This window comes from Anomalospiza imberbis, chromosome 5 (assembly GCF_031753505.1).
Source record: "Anomalospiza imberbis isolate Cuckoo-Finch-1a 21T00152 chromosome 5, ASM3175350v1, whole genome shotgun sequence".
Classification (NCBI taxonomy): domain Eukaryota; kingdom Metazoa; phylum Chordata; class Aves; order Passeriformes; family Viduidae; genus Anomalospiza; species Anomalospiza imberbis.
Genome location: NC_089685.1, coordinates 11,689,525 through 11,707,610, shown reverse-complemented (window position 1 = coordinate 11,707,610; position 18,086 = coordinate 11,689,525). Strand labels below are relative to the sequence as shown.

The 18,086-nt window shown below is 37.4% G+C and overlaps 1 protein-coding gene across 12 annotated transcripts in view; it reads right to left on the bottom strand.

Annotated features, from left to right (window-relative positions):
• Positions 1–18,086, bottom strand: part of MAGI2 (membrane associated guanylate kinase, WW and PDZ domain containing 2) — a 709,198-nt gene that overhangs the window by 37,518 nt on the left and 653,594 nt on the right. For all 12 annotated transcript variants that reach the window (XM_068189600.1, XM_068189602.1, XM_068189601.1 and 9 more), the window contains 4 exons: positions 11,408–11,593; positions 7,629–7,803; positions 4,766–5,006; positions 3,405–3,548 (listed from right to left, as the gene is read on the bottom strand). In XM_068189600.1, coding sequence (XP_068045701.1) covers positions 3,405–3,548; positions 4,766–5,006; positions 7,629–7,803; positions 11,408–11,593 — 746 coding nt within the window. The remainder of the gene's footprint in view (positions 1–3,404; positions 3,549–4,765; positions 5,007–7,628; positions 7,804–11,407; positions 11,594–18,086) is intronic.

Genomic DNA, 18,086 nt, shown 5'->3' with positions numbered 1-18,086 from the left:
ATGAAGTGCAATTAAAGACTATTTTAGATCTTGTAATCCTAAAATGGGGTGTTCCCTGGTGAATTTTTTCCCAATAAAAACACAACATGCCTAGCATGCCATCCTCAGTAGGAAGGGAGACCAGAATAATAATCCAATTATGATTGGAAATGGTGATAATGAACTTCATAAAATCTTCTTCTTTCTTACATCAATATTTACAAATCCAGACAGTTTTGGCCGGGCCAGTGGAAGATCATCCCTTCTTGGGCTTGTTCTATGAGTCTGTTCTCTGTCTGCTCACAAGTCTCACCAAAGTTCATAAAAGCCTGAAGATCAAACTGAAATTTTCATAAGGATGTCCTGATTTTGATGTTCCTTTCTTCATCTTGTTTTATCATTGCTTTCTTGTTTAATTTCTTTTTGCTATTATTGGCATATTGTACTCCTTCCATACTTACCGTCCTCAATAATAGATCTACTTTTTTTCTTTTACAAGAGATAGCTCCATTCCAATTCTTTACATCTGTTTTCCTATAATCATAGGTTTTACTGTAATATCCTCTGTCTCTGCAATGCCTAACACTTTTACATGTATTTAGACCTTAGAATCTTTTGAATGTATGGTGGTGGACTCTCAGATTTTTTTTTAACACATGTCCAAGTGGAATATAGCTGTTGGGACTCATTCCAACACTTTGGTTTTGCAGTGCCCACTAATAGAGTAAACACACAAACTTTGACTTCCTCACCCAGAGCTGTTTTCAGTTTGAGATTTCATTTCTTCAATTATACAATTTTATAAAACCACTAGTATAGCTTCAGCTCTATTACTTTAAGGTAATTATTTTATTTATTTCTGTAAAATAGGGAGCTTTGTATCGATATGACTGAGTCTCTATCAGGGCTTTTGCTGGCTATATGTAGATTGAATACAAAATGTTATTTGTGGGATATGTTTGCTTATTACATCTAAGTGCCCTACAGGTAACATGTTTCATTATATGATCGTTTTTTTACAATAACTTATCTGGTTTTATTTTTCTTTTCTTGGTTTTGTGACTGGGAATATGGCTGGAGTTATGTGTGTTATTTCCTTTTATAAGCATGACCTACACCTTGTGCTATCTACTTCAGTGTTTCTCTGTAAAGCTTCAGTTAAATTAAAGAAGGCTGTTCAAGGAGGAGAAAACAGCAAACAAAACAATAATGGAGACAGGTAGGTCATCAGAATGACTCTTAGCTGGAAAGTGTTCTGCTAAGATCCTACCACAAAAGCATGGTTTGCTATCCTCAGCGCTGAAAGCCCAGGCTCAGAGAATCATGTCTTTAAGGACAATGGTATCTAAAGCAAGAAACATTGCCCTGATTTCTGCATGTTTTGCTGTAGAGATGCACCTGGGAAACAGAGATACAGAGATGCAACAACCAGCCAAGAAGTGTGAATGAACCTGCATTGTTAACAGCTGATGTAAACTTAGGAAAGGAAATGTGTGTACAGAACTCTGCTTCCTTTGCCCACTTTCCTATGTAATATATTTTTTCAACAATATTTATTTTTCTTTTGCTCTATTTTTTCTATTTTTTGTTTTGAAGCTGTTTCTTGAGCTTCTGCTGTCCATCAGTCACAGGTCACTGAATATAAAAATCTTTCATGTTCCAAACCCATTTGTCAGGTTAAAATGTCTGTGAGGCAGGAGAATAAAAGAGAACACTCAGTGACAAGGATGCATGGTAGAACTGGTTATAAAGAATGATGCTTTTAAAAGGGAGAAAAATCCCCAGTTACAGCTATCTGGTCAGAATAACACTTATTATGTTAGGCTCTATGTTGTGGCCACTACAATGAAAAAGCGTAAACCCAAGATATTTTAGGAACTATATTAGCAGTATTCATTAAAGCATACAGAACTTTTCCTAATGCAATTGAAAAAAACACAACCTATATTAATGTTAAATACTTTCTATATTTTGGCTATTCACAGAGTGAATAATCTAACTTCATTCCTTAGTACTAGTTTGTTTAAATGGTGCACAGATTTGAATGTTCGTTTTCTACCTAATACAGGCTATTATTTGAAATGAACCCTCTTCAAAGGTGTTCTTTTATTTTTTCTGGATTCTTAGCCATATGTTTCCAAATATGTGATTCCAGAGCTTATTAAAAGCACAGCTTTTATCACATTATAGCTACTAATGTGCATCTTGCATATGGCTTCTCATTAAAAGCAACAGACAATGATAATACTAAAATAAAGGAAAGAATGAAGACCAGAGAAGATATTCTAAAGCTAAAGTTCCAGCTGCAGCACAAAATCACCTGTATTTCACACAAAAAATTCAGTGGGAGTATATCTCCATTACCAGTTGCCTGCCTGACTGCCCACTGGCCTTCCTGACATAGGGACTTCTTTTGCTGATGCTGCCAGTGCCAGGGGCTTGCACTCCATGATACAACTGAGGACTAACTGAAATTTGCAATTCTACCAAGTGGCCAAGTTAAAAGTCATTTGAAGCACAGCAAAACTCCTGAGCTATACACAGAAAGACAGTGCTATTCGAGTAAGACATCAAATTTGATCCGATTGTTTAGGCTGTGAAACAGAATAAGTGCAACAACCATGATATTTGTAAAATCTGTTCTTACCACTGTACAGAACACAATTTTCATTTCCCATCTTTGAAATTAAATATTGGTTGAACATGACTGCGCTAGTGAGATACATAAACAACTTTTTATGTTGACTCTTGGTAGTCTTGCCTATATTTTTTCCTTCTCCTTTTTCTGTAATCACAAAGTATCTGCAAAGTATCAGCAGGCCTGGATGAATTTATACCTTGTCTTTATCACAACTGGACAGATTGAAGTCTCTATTTTTGATTAGGTTATTTTTCCTGTATAGACCATGTGTTTGCACTTTTTTTAAACCATGATCCCTACAAACAAATTAAGATCAATAAACAAATTTGCAAACAATACAAAGGTGACTTGCTTAAATTAGTAAAACACAGGTGAGGGTTTAGGTTTCATAATTATCTAATACATGTCCTATAGTGATCACTTTGCTTTTGCAATTAGAGACCCAAAAGTTAATTATGTAATTATTATCTAAGAAACACCAAACTTTGTCTGAGATTTTTAAGTTGCTTAGATGAGAGTGAAAATAATAATGACAAAAATTTATAACATGGTAAAAGGTATTATCAGCCAGAAGTAATACATTTACTTTTGAAGAAACTACAGGGATCTACTATATGTATCAACTAATTTCTTCAACACCTACAGAATGAGCTTATTTTATAAGAGGTGTTTGGCATTATTTTTAAAAATCTGATCAGAGGTGAAAAAAGCGCTTTCTCTTTGACCCCATCACCAAACATATCTGTAAATGTTGAAAAAAAATGTCACAATGTATTTTACTCACCCTCATCCTTCCATTTCTTACTGCTGGTCCATCTTCTGCTAGCCTCAACACATACAAATCCATTTTGTACTCCCTTCCTCCTCGGATACTAAACCCAAATCCTTTGGCTCCTTTCTCCAAATCAACAGTGAAATAATCAAAGTCCTGTACAAATAAATACAAAATGAAAGAATTAACTATATGGGCATTGTGGTATACATTCAAGAAAACTTTAAAATTGATCTCTTCAAATATGTATTGATGCACTTGATATAAGCAAAGGTCCATAGAGAGGTCTGGGAGGGAAATTTTCTGGTAGCTTCTGATCCATTGTCAGCCAAGAGTACAAGGTCCATGGGAGCAGGAGAAAAGAAAGAGAAAACTTGGGTTTTGCAGTGCACTGATTAGAGAATTAAACTGGAGGTGCTAGGAAACAGCCAACCCAAGCATCCCTCCGAATGCTAAGAAGCATTTTATAAGGTATGCACATGGGGATAGAGATTTGCTATTTAGATACTGAAATGCACAGTATTTTCATAAGGTTCTCTGGATCCCATTTAGGAATTTCAGTATTTTTCTTGATATGGTTTACATGTCTGGTTTTGAAAATATGTACATACAAACCACCTATACATGGTTTTAGCATGTATTGTCCAGAAGTTTATGGTCTCCTATCTAATACTTTTTGACCTCTATTTTTCCTGCCTTTATGTAAGGATAAATGAAGGTCTTTTTCAAAGTCTGAACTTTAAGCTAAATCCTCAAACTTCAAACCTGTCAGTAAGTATCTGTCATCAGAGGAATCTTGTCCAAGGTACCATAACTCTTCATCTAACTCATCATCTCGTTGAATTGGTCAGATCATGCTTGATGTCAAAGAAACTAGTTGCATGGGCTAGTTTCTACTCATCCAAACTATTACCAACAGAAATTTATCACTCAAGATTTTCATTCCTTTATTTATTTATTCCGATTAGATAAAATCTTAATTTTCAAGAATGTTGTAGAAATGCAGTCTGATCTAAGAACACCCACTGTTTGATCAATATGTCCCAAGAATGAAAAAAACTCCTCTGCTGATGAAAACACTTTTTGTTAGAATTTTTCTTTCAACTCTCCAGTACCTTAAAAATGGCATTCATTTAACATTATAGCCACACAATTATAAATGCAATGTTAATTTACAGATCACACAGTTATACATTAATATTAATGGCTTGGAAGTAATTTCCTCTACAGAGAAGTAGTAACTCAGAGTAAAACCCTTTGATGTGCCTTTTCCTTCCATAGTGGCATCTTCCTTACCAACATCCATGACCTGTCCCTACTGAGCCTGCTGCCATCTGCCTAGGAAGGAGCGCTCTGAGCGTGTCTGCCTGTACCTGGGGCTGCCTGTACTCGGACAGGGGGAACTGCCTGGTGTCAGGGGAGTGCTGCCTGTAGTCCATCAGCGGGGGCTGCCTGTAGTCCAGCGGCGGTGGCTGCTGGTAATCCATCACCGGGGGGTGCCGGTAGTCCAGCGGGGGCTGCCGGTAGTCCGTGGAGGATTGCCTGTAGTCTGTAAACGGGGGTTGCCGGATGTCAGGCTTCACATCCTGCCTGGCTTTTACTTCTGACCTGTAACTGAGGAAGGCACAATGGCTCAGTTTCAGACACTAGCAGACCATTAGGAATATGCACTGCATGCAACACTGAGGAGTGAAAGCCAGCTGCTTGGCTGCAAAATTGCATGGAACAAATTTTCACAGAGAAGCAAAACTCTCAAGGGTAAATAGTCGAGGCATCCGAAAACAGTGAGCGCTTTTGAAACATGGGCATAAGCAATTTTCCCTCAGGTCATACTATGCAATTTTCCAGCTCGTATCAGTGACATCAGGAGTAGACTCAAAGGGACAGGCACAGAAAAAGCATCTTGATTCCCACTTTGCCTATAATGAAGATGAAACTGCATGTGAAAACACCCATTATACTCACTACAAAATAATTCACTGTGTTTATAAAGAGTTTTTTTCCAAAATTAATATTTCTATAGAATAAGTGGAATATCAGTTCAGTGTATATCCCCCTTCATTGACATAAAATATTATTGTGAGCTTCTTAAGGTTAAAAAAGGATAAATTCTTTGTCTTAGCTGTTACCTTTTTAATGAAAGGTATTCTTTGATATAACATATGCTAATATAGTGTGTATTATTTTTATTATACACTCCCTATGATGCTATCTGGCTAAAAGCTATGTCAATAAATTCATGTCAGTAGTTATGCACAGAAATAACACAAGGTGATAAGAAAATAAATTTGGTTATGAGGAATTAATAACAAGTAAAATATTGCTTTAGCTGGTAAATGGTTACAGGGAGATAAGTCCTAAAATTTGAAAGGAAATGTGACTTTCTGAGATACAGTGCCTAGTTATTTACTTTATTCAGATGGGAATTTCCCTTAGCACATGGAAATCAGCATATAATGGCACTTCAGGGTGAAGTAAAGAACATTCCTTATGGGAAACTTCCCTTCCTCAGCCATGTGGTGTGCTAAAGAGGCACAAAGAAAGTCCTGAACACTTTTAGCAAGGTAATTCTGTAATAGTGGTTTAGGTTATATTGTAACAAAAATGTTCACAGAGTGGATGCTTTTACACTCTTCCCTAGGAGCCAAAGGAAATATTTCTTTCCTGTAAAGGAAATAGACATTTCAAATTCTGCTTTAATAATGGACTGGAAGTTTTCAGTCAACCAAGGGACCATGTCTGTTCATGGACACATACAGATACAGAGATGTATATGGACTTTGAAAGTGATTTTGAAATGTACTTATTGATTACAAAAATTACACTCTGAAAAAATGACAGCATTGTTTTTGATTATGTTGATTTATATATAAAATGTAATCTGAATCTAATTGTTTCAAATTGTCTGAAATATTTAAAAATTTCATTAATTTATTAATGTAGTTACAGTGAAATTATGGCTAATCTTCCTACACAATAGCATTAATAATCTGAATGTCTAACCAGGCAAAAGAAAAAATCAGAACTATTTCCCTTTGACTTTTCTGAGAAGATTAAAATAGATTGATGCCACGATTAGTAAGATCTGCATGCATACATGCAAGCCTCTTTCTTTACTCAGTATCATGATCATGTAAAAAGAAGATAGAGGACAAACTGTAATACTGAGCCTTAATATTAAACCTAAAAAAATAAACCTAGTTAATATTACTAAGAGTTTTAAAATCTTATTTTGGTAAAGAAGCAATGTATGAGGCTATACAAACAAGCTGTAACCTAGCTTATGAAATCTAGTGAAAAATAATACTGTGTGAACTAGCAAGAGCTGACCTTTTTCTGAAATAAGAGTCATCTTTAGGCAGGTTCCCAATATATGGCCCCAGCTGCATATCAGAAGATGATGTTTTTATTCACAGATGGAGGTACTGTAATTTTTGCTGAATATGTAAATGGTGACATGAGCAATTAGAGCTTACAATTTTCAGTAAAATTATTACAGAATTTCTTTCTGGAACTTTAATTAATATAGTTTTCTGCTCCCATCTGAAAATTCCCAATTTAACAGATATTTAATACTGATTTTCAATAGCACAAAATGACTTTTGTGAAAACTTTGTATTGAAAATTGTCAGAAACATATGTCTTCTAGGAGGTGATCACTTTTGGAGAAAGTACTTAATGAAATATAAGGCAAAGTAATTTTCCTAGTATAACTAATTGAAAGAAAATAATTCTGGGCAAGTGAAAGTACTACATCAGTTAAGCAAGGAGAACTAGAGGATGTAGTGTCTGAATCACAAGTCAACTCAAGTATTTTCAGAAGAGGAAAGTTACAGTCCTGTAGCTAGCATCATTTGGGGAAGAGGATCTTGATGATATGTGGTGTTTACTGAATATTAGCATAAAGACAGTCAGTGTGATCAGCCTCGTTTAACATGCTAAAAAATAATACAAAGACTAAATAGTGTTGATTGGAGGTCACAGAAATTGTATCAACCCACAGCCTGTGTGTGCTTTTTATATAAACAGCATTTAATACAGCTGGCCAGAAAATTTTTGTCCCTCTACCATTCAATTTCCACTCTAGATAAATTTGCTAATGCATATGCATAAATTACACATGAGAAATTGGCTGGTAAATGATACACCAGAGATTAAACCCACCGTAAAAAATATCTTACTGACTCTAGACTAACATACAAGAGGAAAAAAAAAAACATTGAGAAAATGCAAAACCTGTTCTCGTGTCCCTGTGGCTGGAGGGGCTGTGGAGGCGGAGGCTGGGCCACGGGGCTGTGCTGGGCGACGGGGCTCTGCTGCGCCAGGGGACTCTGCTGCGCCATGGGGCTGTGCTGCTGGGCCATGGGGCTCTGCTTCTCCGAGCTGGGGGCCGAGGCTGGGCTGTTCAGCTCTGCATAATGGGGAGATAGAGATTAAAGACTTGTCACAGTGCAGCATTTAATAAAGGGCAAAGGTGCACAATAATAATTTTTGGTCACACGCTACATCTGCAAATTTATGCTTTGTTGCTTTTACTCTCTCAGGTTATAATTAGATTTTAACACATTTGAACCTGATGGTCTCCTCTTGATAGTCTGTGGGATCCGAAATCTTGGTGACTTCTATAATTCTGGTTGACACTGTCATTATTTAAAACACAATTGAACAAGGGTAATTGCTTCCCTGTTTCACATATTCTTTTAAAGCATAGAATTACTGATCACAGAATGATGGAATGATAGAATCATAGAGTCACAGAATAGCTTGGGTTGGAATGACACTTAAAGACTGTTTAGTCTAACCCCCCTGCAATGAACAGGGATATCTTCAACAAGACCAAGCTTCACAGAGACCTGTCCAACTTGGGCTTGAATTTTGACAGGAATGCCAGGATGGGGCATCTACCACCTCTCCGGGCAACTTGTTCTAGTGTTTCGTTACCCTCATCATAAAAAAAGAAAAATCTCTTTTCTATAGCTGTCTGAATCTACCCTTTTTTAGTTCAAAGCTGTAATACCACTTGTCCTATCACAACAGACCCTGCTAAAAAGTCTATGCTCATGTTTCTTACAAGCCTCCTTTAAGTACTGGAAGGTCAGAATAAGGTCTCCTCGGAGCCTTGTCTTCTCCAGGCTGAACAACACCAATTCACTCAGCCTCTCCTCATAGGAGAGACGTTCCAGCCCTCTGATCATCTTCATGACCCTCCTTTGGACTGCTTCCAACAGGTCCAGAGGACCCCACAGCTGGATTCAGAACTCCAGGTTGGGTCTCATGAGAGCGCAGAAGAGGGGCAGAATCACCTCCCTCAACCTGCGCATCCATTGAACAGTCCCCTCATTAAATTCATCTCTCTCCACTTTAGAGAGAAGGATGCTGTGGGGTACCATAGCAAAGGCCTTACAGAGGTCCAGAGAGGTGAGATCTATATCTCCTCCCTTGTCCATTGTTGTCCACTGATATAATTACTCTATTGTAGAAGGCCACTAGGTTAGTCAGGCAGGACTTATTCTTGGTAAAGCTGTACTGGCTGTCCTTAATCACCTCCCTGTCCTTCACGTGCCTTAGCACAACTACAAGATATTTGAAATGTTTTCCATTTAGAAAAAAAAAAAAAAACATTTTGAGAGAATGAACATTTTACTGCTTTCTCCGTTGTTTGGGATGACAGACCTGTCACAAAAGCTAAAACTCTGGTGTCCTTACATTAGTTCCTGCTGTCTTTGAGCTCATCAAGAGTTTCCTGTCTTTAAATTTTTGGGAACTGTGAACAGTAAACCCAATCTCAATAAATTCTGACTAACCATTTAAACCGACATTTTATTTCACTGCATTATGTCAAGTAACTAAGGTTCCACATAGAAACAGTGCAGAAAAACAGAATCATTCTTTCCAAACAACACAAAATTCAAAAAGACAGAGAGATTGGCATAGGAAATATGGTTTTGTTGCTTTGCTATAAATAAAAGATGCCAATCTTCATTCAGGCTTCCTGCTGGACTTGGGGGGAGACACATTTGGTACTAAGCTCATATCAAATATATTTTTTTCCAACACAATAGCACAGTCCTGTTCACCATTTACCTATTAGGAGTCATAAATGAGAAAGACTCTGCCTACAGGAGGACAGAGCACCACAGAAGTTCCTGCATTATCAACAGCAAAGGCAAATATGTTTTTTTATTCCTGCTTGCAACAGAAGGAGTGAGGCCAGTGTGGCATGGTGCAAAAAAACCAAAATGGACACACATATGGCTGAGCACCCTTAACAGAAATAGCAACACACGATACAGATCTTACCTATTTTTACATTTCAATCTAGTTTTAACTTTTATGTGGTTTATTTTTAAACTTTTAACGTGTGAGTTTTCCCCTGTGGGTGCATATTCTCTACTTATCTAATTTATGCTCACAATTATTATAAAAATTTTGCCTACTTTATTGAAAATATTTTCAATTTAGGATTAATTGTCAAAAAAAGCTTGTATATTTGCACTTAAAACACTCCTCATACAGGCATAAGCAATACTTGTCTGTGTAATTACTATGCTTAAGGCTGCAATTGCCCATTTTGCATCTGTGAGTCTCTTTTGTATTGCAAGCTTTAGCGAGGAAGATTGGAAATGTTGTCCCTCATTTCTACATTACTCTCATAACTATGGATGAACTGGTCAAATCATGAGCTGCTTCTAAAACTGCTTTGCATTTATATGGTATTTTTTACCTGAAAGTATATTACAGAGGTATTAGATTTTTTACCAATTTTTCTAAGCTGAGAAGCTAATATCAGAAGGCAAATGAGGTGTCCAATGTCACACAGTCACACAGGGAAGCTGTGCCTTGGCACAGATAATTTCTCACCACTAGCACCTGAGAACATCTTGTAGTACTGCAACTCAGCTGCATCTCTTCTTTTTTTATAATTTAATGTATCCATCTCTAACACTAAACTATTAATGATGTTATTTAACCTGGGTACCAGAGAGGTTTAAACAAACTTAACGGACTGTATGAAGCATCACACTTGTTTTAGATGCCTGCACAGCTAACCTCCAGTAATTACATGAGCGCTAATTGATGTGAATTCTAAATTTGTGTACGTTTGTGTTTTTCCCTTCACTGAATTAATTTAGCAAAGTAGATGAGTTCCTTGAGTTGCAGTCTGTGACCAGTGTCAGGCTATTTCCCTGTCCCCTTGCTGGATGCAGCAGCATAAGGTGAAGGTCGTCTAACTGGGCCATGGATCATTAAGTAATTCCATTACTTTCTGTGTGTCATTCCCAGCTCTACTGGTATTTGTTGCTGAGATATAAAGGCATGGTCTCATTAATGTGGTACAATTCATGCAGCAGTACAGCACATTGTTAAACTAAAAAACGCCCTGAAATCAACGCCAAACCTCAGGGAACCAACATCAAAAGATCTTCACTGATTAGATGTGGAGCAATGACCAGAATAATGAGTCTATCCCCTTATCCTCACCCTAGAAATGAGATAATTCAGGGTTCAGTTATTTCCTGCCTTGTGCATTTACAGTGATGTATCACTATGTGATAGTGATGGAGGAAACTGCCAAATCTGAACTCTTCCTTCACATCACTTTTTGTCACATGTAGCTGGTAGCTGAACATGCCTGGTGACAGCCATTGCAGTCTCTTGTGAATCACTTTGTCAAACTTTGGCTTGGCTTATAGCAAGATATAAGGGAATGAACTCAAAACTTGGCTCTCTTGTAGAGTGCTTTTCCATGTAGAAGACAATTCTTGCAAAAGACCGTAACATCCTCTTTCTCTTGCTGGTTTCTCCAGGTTTGCTTTAAATGCCCCTTTCATAACTTGAAACCTTTTCATGAATTCAGATCCTATCTGAGCTAGTTCTAAGCTCATAACTCTGGTGTGCTGCACGTTACAGCGGAGGAAAGAGAACAAAAGATGCTCTTTCAAGTGGTGACATAATGTAAGCTAATTGGAGGCTACTTAAAATTTTCTTCCTGTCTTTAAGGGCCGTTGACTTACCCTCCTGAGGAATGATGCGAAGAGTTACACTGAGACCTGCATCTTTAATTAGCTTCACAATATCTGCATGAGGCATGTTAATAATAGACTGGCCATTCACAGCTAAGATCCGGTCTCCAACTTTAAGTTTTGCACAGCGATCCGCAGGGCTTCCATCAATTATCCGCCCTATTTTATGGGGTACAGCTAGACAAGAGACAATAGACACAGTTAACATGTGCTGAAACAAGTGGTGATGTTCACAAATGAAAGAAAATGAGTTCATTTTTGAAGGAAGTTCTATACGAATTAAATAGCAGCTTGTGTAAAAGCATATAAGAATATAAATTCTTATGCGATGTCATTTGCAGTAACACAGTGCTGTGTTTTTTCACTAAAAAATCAGAATCCAGGTGCATATATACACATGGCCTATACATATTAAGTCCAAAATAAGTTTATAATTCAGCTATTTTTCAAACCTGGCATGAAACAACCTAATAAGCAGATCAGGAAAACAATAAGGCATGAAAATAGGGAAAGGGGATAAATTTATACAATAAGTAGCAGTCATAAATTGTCTCCCACCTCCTAGTTTACAGAATTTCTTTATTTGTATGTTGCAATAGAGGCACCAAAAATATTATTTATTTTATATACAAAAAATTGTTACTGAAAATGCCTAGGGTACATGAATTTTATCTCCTCCATTCAAATGTGTTTTTGATAAGTAGAAATAATACTGAAGATTTATTGAGATGTGCAGCTAATTAGGAATTAATAATAAATAACTAGAATTTAATTGACAGCTATGAGTACATAGACATGTACTAAATCAAAACATTTCAGCTGTCTTCTCAAAACATTGCAGAATAAATCTTCTTCTTTTGCTCTTCTCTGTGGTTCTTCACCTTTCTGTTTACTCCATCCATGCTCTTGTTCAATCTCTTCCCTCATTTTCTATTGAATTTCATAAATATTGTTTTCGATTTTTTGAACAGTGTTTCTACTCTATTATCTTCTGGTTTTTAACTAAATGCATACGCTATAGCTGAGTATTTTCTCTAGGCTCCCCAAAGAGCATGCTATTTTTCTTTCTCTCAACTACTCATAAATATGCTTATCACAATTAAATGACTATATAGTCTATTAATATCCTAATGGTGTTTGAGTATTCCTCTGCAGTCCCACACTTCAGTTCTGGAAAAAAGCACAAAGCAGCTCAGCCTCACTATCCACATTTAAACTGGTGTTTAAAACCAGTGTGTTTCTTTTTTCAAAAATAATACAACCTTAACATTTAATTATCTACAGAGAACTTGGAAAAATGAAAGAAAAGATGGTTCAAACACTTTTTGGGAAATATCTAAGCTATCAATGGTTATATAAACCAAAGCTCTAACAGGAGATGTCTTCAGAATACATTGCTACAGAAGAAATTTCTCAGCACCCTGATAACATTTACTGAAGGTTTTGGTGACTAACACAGGCTGCACATCTGATATAAAATCACAATAGACATACCTCAAAGTGACTTTTGTTTCTAGTATGGATGTAAGTGGTGTTTACAGTGTTAAAATTAAATTTTGGAACACTGAAAATATAAGTGAGTACTCTGAAGTGCAAGCCATAATCAAACTGCATGCTTCTTTACCACTATGGTCCAGGCATGAATAATAAATTAAAACGCAACTTTACTAATACAGACACAACTAATGTACTTCAGAAAGGAATTGTTGCTTAGGAAATAAGCACCTAATTTGTGTCACAATGTCTAAACATTTCTATCTTTTAAAATATACTAAATATGTATAGCCACACTTTCTACAAAAAATTGTGTTTATTTTGCCCTTAATGCAGACATATAACTGCCATGCATACATTTCAGTGAGCAAATAAATGATCAACTTGACTCTTAAACAGTTTATGTTTACAAAGAGCTTTTTTCATCAAATCTGTTCTTAAAGCATCACCAATAATCACTTAAACTAACATTTAAATATGTCTGTTTCTGGCATATGTAATAAAAGATCTGTCTGAAATTGTCATGTCTTTACTGTATATTAGTGGAGATCTGAAAATGAGACTGTCTTATGTAAAAAAGTAAGAATTTTGGTAGTAAGAAAGAAGGGGAAATATGGTAGAGACACCACAACTAAAACTTCCATGCTTGCCATTTCTAAACCTAAAGATGTTTTTGCTAGCCTAAATATTTAAGTAGAGACATCATTTCAGTAGTAAGTGGTGTGGGAGGGTGGGGGGTGGGAAGTCCTATTAATTAGGCAGAAAATTTTTTTGTTGGACTTCTTGTACCTGACAAGTGAATAGAGCAGATGTCTGCATGTTTGAGATGTCTGCTGAAATTTAAGCTGGAGGTGGGAGAGCCACGAGAGTCTAGTTCAGATCCAAATCCTGAGACAAGGGAAGGGAGGGAGAAAGAGGAGGAACTTGATGTTCTTTTCTTCTTCCCTTTAAGCCTAATGGTCCTCAGCTTCCTGATAAAGGTACCTACTCTAAATATTTTGGTATCCCTGAACTCCCTTTATTCTGTTGTGTTATGAAAAGATCAACAGTGGGTGACCAGAAAAAAACTTGTGTCTGTCAAGGTACCTCTTCTATTCCACTTTGCTATTTGTGGATTTAATGCTCCTCTTCTCAGGTTGTATTGGTGCCATATGTTGCCATTTGATCTTGCTGCAAAGTAGGGTACAGGAAAATTTTGCAGAAAGAATCTGAATCTCTGTTGGATTCAAGGTTACACTGTTATGCTCTATAGGGTTTTATGGGCAAATCTAGGGACTTACAAGAGGAGCTCATGGCCACAGCAGCAGAAACCGGTTCATGCACATTTCTAGATAATATGAGGTGATGTTTATCTTCTGGCTCCCTCCCTCCCAGTAATATTATCTTGGGGAGTTTCTGTTCTTTGCTTCTCTTCCCAGTGGAACTCTGCCTGAGAGCCCTCCTAAGCCACAATATCCTGGCTGCCATGGTCCCAAATGCTTCCTTGAGAAGGGAGGATTTATTTAGGGCTTTTTTTTACAAGCATGAATTCTTCTAAGGGATGCAGATTATCTGATGTGTAGGTTGTTCACAAAAAACAACCATGTTAAAATATGTTAGAAAACTTTCAATTTTTAGAGAGAGCCTTTGGTGGTGAAATACTTACTTTGAAGGGATAAGAAGGAACTACTCACATAGGAGATTAATTTGGTAAAAGCTAAGGAGCAAAGGTAGAAATTAACTGTGAATTTCCATAATGGATAATTTTTATTGTTCAGAATGGTCACATCTAAAACAAGTGTGGAAGATCTGTAAACTGTCAATGGGGAGTGGGTTGACTGAGGTGGCAGACAGGATCTCATGAAAAGAAATGCAAGATGATGCAAGTAAGGAAAAAATAACCCTACCTAAGATTAAGAAGAGATGAGCCCTAAATTAATTATTATCACTCAAGAGACCTTGAAATGTGTGCCTACTTCTCTAAAAACAAAAAGTCGCTAAAACAGTCAATATGTTGTAAAAGAGTTGTAAAAGAGTAACAAGCGAAACAAACTATTGCTAGTTACTGCTGTGCCCCTAAAGTCTGAGTATTGCTGATCGTTTCAGTATCCTCATCTCAAAAATCATAGCAATGAACTCACAAAGATTCAGAGAAGGGAAGCATGGAAGTCAGAAGCAGAAAAAAACCTCTGCTCAAAGGAGCTGTCCATGAACTCATTGTTTGCACCTTGCAAAAGATAATTTGGGGCAACCTTCTGGAGGGGCAGAAGAATAAAATTATTCAAATAGGGATTCGATCAGTGGTGGTGGGGTGGACACATTGCTGATTAAATCAGAAAACCTTGTCTGGGAAAGTTGACACAATGCCTGGGAAAGGTCTTGTCTGCTGTAGGTGCTGTCTACTCTGCTGCTGGTCACAGCAAAGGGACAGCAAGGAGCTCTGTGGCTACTTGTCTTTCCCCGTAGGAAAGACCAAGGCAGCTCTCTTCTTGGAAAGAAATCTCCCATGTCTGGCATCTAAATAGGGTTTTTTTAATTTACAATCCTTTTTTTTTTTTTTGTCTTAAATTGCATCTTCAGTGTCTTATTTTTATCTGAGCAGAGCATTTAATGATGTAACCTTTAAAAGAAGTCCCAAATTGCCTGACTAGTGATAAATGTTTCCTATCATCCTTAAAAATTTTTACTAAACTATTCATGCTGCTTTTAACAATTCACCACAAGCTGTTCTCCAAACATATGTATATATTGAAGAGTGGCAACATGTGCCTGGATGAGACTTTGCAGAGAATCTGATCCACTTATTTCAAAACACTGAGTTACCTGAGCAGCATTTAATATTAGCTGCAGGCTATACTGAAAGACTTGGATTTGTGACTTTTTTTTCAAGAAACCAATTGATTTTGCTAAAAGTGAATGTAGAAAACAAGCTGCCCTTTTGCAGAACAATTCATTTCTTGCTTCTCTCAGGCTACACAATGAATGAGACTGCAAGGGAACAGTTACTGTAAACAAGGATTAGGGTTAGGGTTAGGTTATGTATTAATACATATTTTTAACAGTTGAAAATATGGGAAATTAGTAAGAATGAATTTATATGTATACAGGCCACACAGGACTTCAAAACAGACATAGAGGGTCTTTTTCTCCAGTACTATCAAGTCATGCAAAATGTGATACTCAGGAGTGATATAGTTGGATATCTACCTTAAGATAAAATGAATCCTTCCAAGACAGAAGGCATAATCCTAGACCCAAAATAATCTAGCAGAGAGTAGCCATGCTGCAGAAACCTTACCTAACAAAAGATCTTACAATGGAATGTAACTTTTCTGCAGTGTATTTTTCAAAATTTCATGACTTGGGGAAGATTTGAATCCTGAGACCACCAAAGCTTCTATGATATTTGAAGTCATTAATCTGTCCTCCTAAATCTCGCTCAGGTATTTACAGCATTACAACACAAACTGAACCAGAGTTGGCATGTAGCAGCTGAGGCTTTCCCAGTTTGTATTTAATTGTGCAATGATCAGCTCTTTGCTCGTTAAAGAGAAATTAAATTAAAAAAGCAAAAGACAAAATGATTCAAAGGAGATCTTTGCATTTAGAAAGTGGATAAGGTCTCCTTTCAGAAACTTACATTTTTCTCTATATTAATATTTTTATTTGATTAAAATCACCCACTTTGCTCTCCATGAATCAAATTAATATTCTTGCCACACCTGCATGCCCTTACCACCAGAACAGAGAACAAATTTTGTGTCATTATACCTGAGCGTCCGTATGCTTGGGTCAGCTGTATGCAAACCCAGAGCAGTTGCTGAATACAGATACTGCTTCTAACACCATGTATCACCACAGAAACACAGGAGGGTGCTTGAAGGGACCTCTGGAGATCACATAGCTCAACCTCCTGCTAAAGCAGGTTCACTCAGAGCAAATTGCACAGGATTGAGTCATATGGGTTTTGAATATCTCCAGAGAAGGAGACTTCACCATCTTTTGGGGGCATGGTCCAGTGTACAGTCACCCTCAGAGGAAAGAAGATTTTCAGAATGAACTTTCTATGTTTCAGTTTGTTCCAAATGCCCATTGTTTGGTTCTACTCTCTTGACACCCACCCTTGAGACATTTGTATGCAATGGTAAGAGCCCCTGTCAGCCACCTCTTCTCAAGGCAGAACAGGCCCAGCTCTCTCAGCCTTTCCTCTAAGAGAGATGTTCTTGTTCCCTCATCACCCTCTTAGTGCTTCCCTGGGGCCTCCCCAGTCGTTTCATGTCTTTTATGACTGAGGAGTCCAGAAGTGGACACAGCACCCCAGATGTGGCCTTGCTAGGGTTGAGTGGAGGGACAGGATCACCTCCCTCGACCTGCTGGCAATGCTCTTCCTAATGCCCCTCAGGACACCACTATATTTCCTGGCCACAAGGACACGGTGCCAGCTCATGGGCAGCTTGTTGTCCAGCAGGACCCCCAGGTCCATCTCCACAGAGCTGCTTGCCACAAGTCAACCCCAGCCTGTGCTGGTGCCTGAGTTTATTTCTCCCTCAACGCAGAATCTTGCATTTGCCTGTTTGAATTTCATTAAGTTCCTGTCCCCACGGCTCTCCAGACTGCCCAGGTCTGACCAGCAGAGCTTTCAGTTTTGTAACATCAGCTAACTTGCTGAAGGTACTCTCTGTCCTTTCACACAAACCACTGATGAATAAGTTCAACAAGACTGATGTATCTCTCAGCCTCTTGCTTTTTTTAATATGAAAATAATTTCTCTTCATTTGAAAGACCCACAAGCCAAAAAGAGTGGATGCTAAGAAAACATTACCATATGTAAGGCTTTTCTGATTTACACCAGTATTTTTTTACATCTATTCAGTCCTTCTAGATACAAATGTTGAGACTATGTTTTTTAGACAGCAACTTTCCAGATTTCCCCTCTATATAGTAGCTAAATGTCAAAAACTATCAGTTAAGGGAAAAAAAATCTAACCTCTACTTTATCTATTAAAACCCTCTGGCAGATAAAGTCTTGCAATGTTTTCTAATGTTAACAGATAGAGACAGTAAGCCAAGCAAATGAGCCTTCCTGAGCCTGCTGTCCTTTTCAATGTTACACAGTGATCAAATGAATATTTATTATATTCTCCATTCTCTAAACATGAATGAGTTTTCATTCAATCAGCAGGCTCCAGCATAACGG